The sequence below is a fragment of the Oncorhynchus keta genome, chromosome 35 (assembly GCF_023373465.1).
Source record: "Oncorhynchus keta strain PuntledgeMale-10-30-2019 chromosome 35, Oket_V2, whole genome shotgun sequence".
Taxonomy (NCBI): domain Eukaryota; kingdom Metazoa; phylum Chordata; class Actinopteri; order Salmoniformes; family Salmonidae; genus Oncorhynchus; species Oncorhynchus keta.
In genome coordinates this window covers 27,480,738-27,484,103 of record NC_068455.1, presented here as the reverse complement: position 1 = coordinate 27,484,103, position 3,366 = coordinate 27,480,738, and the positions used below count along the sequence as shown (strand labels likewise).

At 43.5% G+C, this 3,366-nt stretch overlaps 1 protein-coding gene across 1 annotated transcript; it reads right to left on the bottom strand.

Moving 5' to 3' along the window:
• Window positions 1–899: 899 nt before the first annotated feature.
• LOC118369229 (glycoprotein hormone beta-5) lies at window positions 900–2,171 on the bottom strand. Its single transcript, XM_035753691.2, has 3 exons — window positions 2,003–2,171; window positions 1,510–1,708; window positions 900–1,242 (listed from the first exon to the last, which is right to left on the bottom strand). Exons 1-3 carry the CDS (start codon window positions 2,026–2,028, stop codon window positions 1,051–1,053), a joined length of 417 nt encoding a protein of 138 aa, XP_035609584.1. The 5' UTR covers window positions 2,029–2,171; the 3' UTR covers window positions 900–1,050.
• Window positions 2,172–3,366: the final 1,195 nt, after the last annotated feature.

The window sequence follows — 3,366 nt, the reverse complement described above, 5'->3', positions numbered from 1 at the left end:
TCATCTTCATCATCATACTTATCATCATCATTATCATCATCTGTACCTTCCTCTCAGATCCTGCCACCTCTTTTTCCATTAGGATGTTGCAGTGTCCCCCTCAGTCCTTATGCCAGGAGCTATTACACCCCCCTCCTCCCCCAGCCCAAGGAGGAAGTGGCGGAAATGTCACAAACAATTACAACAACAGGGGCTGTTACAGCAGGCCACAAAACTGTACTCTCTTGAGACACACAACTATTGTAAGTCTTCTTACCTCGCCTCTTTCTTTGACAGTGGCATCGTTGTAGATGGTCAATGTGTTTGAGAGGGAGACTCAGGAGACCGGGCCAGCTGACAGTGCACAGAGGCCCAGGTCTGGTCACTGCTCCAAGTTAGGTGTACTGGGTCGAACGTGTTTGCACTATGTATTTTTTAAGTAAGGCAACTTTGTCCAGTTTTACTGATGTCAGGAGTAGTCAAACAGGAACTGAAGATGGAAGAACAGTTGGTTGCTTTTCCATATTTAACAGATATCTCTACATTCCCTCTCCGTAACGTCTCCCATCCTAAGATGGTGGAACTCTGTTGACCCCTGAATGTGACATTTTGAATGATCCTGGTGCCACAACATGAAACCTCCAAAAGCATGAATCTGATTGTACGATTAATATCTGGGGGGAGGGGGTGATGAGTGTTTGTTCCCAGGCTTGAATATTTTGTGATGAACCATAAGGGAGTATGACACCTCCTTGTCATGCATATTCATAACGCTTAGAAAAACAAATTTACATGCTCTTTATGAATGATTTTAAGTTCATCATCAACCACTATGCTCTGAATGTCTTGACTATTCTTTCTTCTCATCTTCTTTTTTACTGAAGAGACCTGAGTGATCTATATCTAATTTAAATAAAGTATTCAGATTCAGATGACTTTATTTATTAACATGTTTCATGTTTTTCCAAGCTGTATAATGACTTGAAATAGAAAGGGGATTCCCATTCTCTCCATAGAGTAAACGTCCAGCGCTGCTGCTCTCCCTGTCCAGTGCCAGTGATGGTGCTGCAGTCAGACAGAGGTGATGCACTCAGTGGTACTGGTCAGGCACACTCCACAGTCACACCTCAGGGCTACAGGGTAGGTGTACATGGGGTCCACGTTGGCTGAGCAGTTAGGCAGCCGCACCGTCACCAGGCGGGTCTCGTTGTAGGTACACACACGCTGGTATGACTCTATGTAGGGAGGGTCCAGGACAGGCTTCTGAAAAGACACACAGAACAGGGTTAATTTACATTAACATCTGTTCATTTATTTCAACGAGTTCCACAATTATGACTTTATAATAAAGTACTTTATTACTGACTTATTACGTTATTATGCCAGGGGTAGATTTAGCTTTTAGCCATGCTACAGTGATGCATTTTTCTTCAATAATCGTCATAGTTTAGTTACTGTTATATTTTCCAATTGATTGATTTTGTTAACATCTACTGATTTCTAACACTCTCTCCCTCTCTCTGCCCTCACCTCCCAGGTCTCACAGCGTCCCCAGCAGGCGTCAGTGGTGATGTGCAGCCCTCCACAGCCTGGTTTCCTGGCCAGGAAGGTGAACTCCCGGACGGCACAGCCAATGAAGCGGCGCAGGTTGACGGCTGAAGCCTGGCTCAGTGTCTCTGGGTGAAGCCATGACCACAGCCCTGTACAGCACAGCAGCACAGCACACCACCTCCACACAGACACCACACATCACATGGTTATCTCTAATGCCTAACATATTACGTTCTTTCTCTATCTCACTTTTAGCAAAGTCTTCAAATAGTTAGAGTATGGCAAGTTAATGTCATTAGTATTTTTAGACAATATTGTTGGCATTTGTAATGAAAACAATCAAATTAAGAAAACATAGATTGTTGATGAAACTAAAAACAACAACTAAAACATGAAATATTCCAGAGATCTCAGTGATTCCTGACCCTAACTTCATACAGAGTACTGATCTAACTAAAGTGTTATAACTCACCACTGAGTACCTCTCCTCTGGGTCATCTGGGCTCACAACTGGTCTCACTGCAGTGGTTCTCCACTGGGGAAAACTGCAACTACTGAACCTCTGAATCAGGAGCTACAGTAACTCCAGTAGCTGTGATGTCTCTGACAGCAGAATCACCTGATAATGGATCCCAGGGAGGAACTCCCAGCTATTTATCCCAGCATCTCATGTCAATCAGGAGCCATTTAAGGCCTTAGTATCCACCATGTCTCTAGCTCCTGCCAGAGAGTCAGGCTCCTGTCTGATCCCCCTTAGGCCTGTCTACTATATTTCACCCATCAGCCCAGTCACCAATCAACTACAGACCATTAGCCTGATTAGGGATTGAGACTGCTCCTTTGTTCATAGCAATCCACATGGAAGAGGGGAGGAAACCCTCATACCTGTAGATTAGACACATTTAGCTGATTGACCTCAGGAACTGTTCTTACAGGTGAGAACCTTGCCCTGGAGCGTTAACTTGTACTATTCAGTTCAGTGCAAGTCTGTTATAATTAAGATGTTTTTTTCTGCTATCACACTTTCACAGAGCACTTACTGTAGCTCTAATATGTTTGTTGTGTGGAGCCCATGGAGACAGAGGAATAATTCACGTCTGGTCTGATGTGTGGAGGTCATAGTAGGGGAGATGAGAGCAGGGCTAGAGCGAGAAGAGGGCTGAGTTTATTTGGGTGAGTAAGCGCTTCACTCATCATTAAATTACCATTTCCCAAAGCCCTCAGGATACTGGGGATTGAAGCAGAGTAACTCAAGTACTTTAGGAGATTAACCTCACCCTCCAACCAATTATAGTTAGATTAGAATAGCAGGAAGGGAGGATGAGTCTGGGATACACTCTTAGAAAAAAAGGCTTCAAAAGGGTTATTCGGCTGTCCCCATAGGAGGACCCTTTTTGGTACCAGGTAGAACTATTTTGGGTTCCATGTAGAACCCTCTGTGGAAAGGGTTCTACATGGAATTCAATAGTTCTACCTGGAACCAAAAGGGTTCTACCTAAAACCAAAAAGGGTTATTCAAAAGGTTATTCTATTGGGAAAGCCAGAGAACCCTTTTTGGTTCTAGATACCTGTCAGGCGGGAGACTCCGGCAGCACCTAATACAGTGCCTTGCGAAAGTATTCGGCCCCCTTGAACTTTGCGACCTTTTGCCACATTTCAGGCTTCAAACATAAAGATATAAAACTGTATTTTTTTGTGAAGAATCAACAACAAGTGGGACACAATCATGAAGTGGAACGACATTTATTGGATATTTCAAACTTTTTTAACAAATCAAAAACTGAAAAATTGGGCGTGCAAAATTATTGTACAGTGGGGAGAACAAGTATTTGATAC

Excerpts from the sequence above, each read along its gene's own strand:
- LOC118369229 (XM_035753691.2), bottom strand. The coding sequence starts at position 2,028 with ATGACCCAGAGGAGAGGTACTCAGTG. Across the intron at positions 1,709-2,002 it reads CAGAGGAGAGGTACTCAGTG|GTGGTGTGCTGTGCTGCTGT; the intron begins GTGAGTTATAAC and ends GTCTGTGTGGAG. Across the intron at positions 1,243-1,509 it reads GACGCTGTGAGACCTGGGAG|AAGCCTGTCCTGGACCCTCC; the intron begins GTGAGGGCAGAG and ends GTGTCTTTTCAG.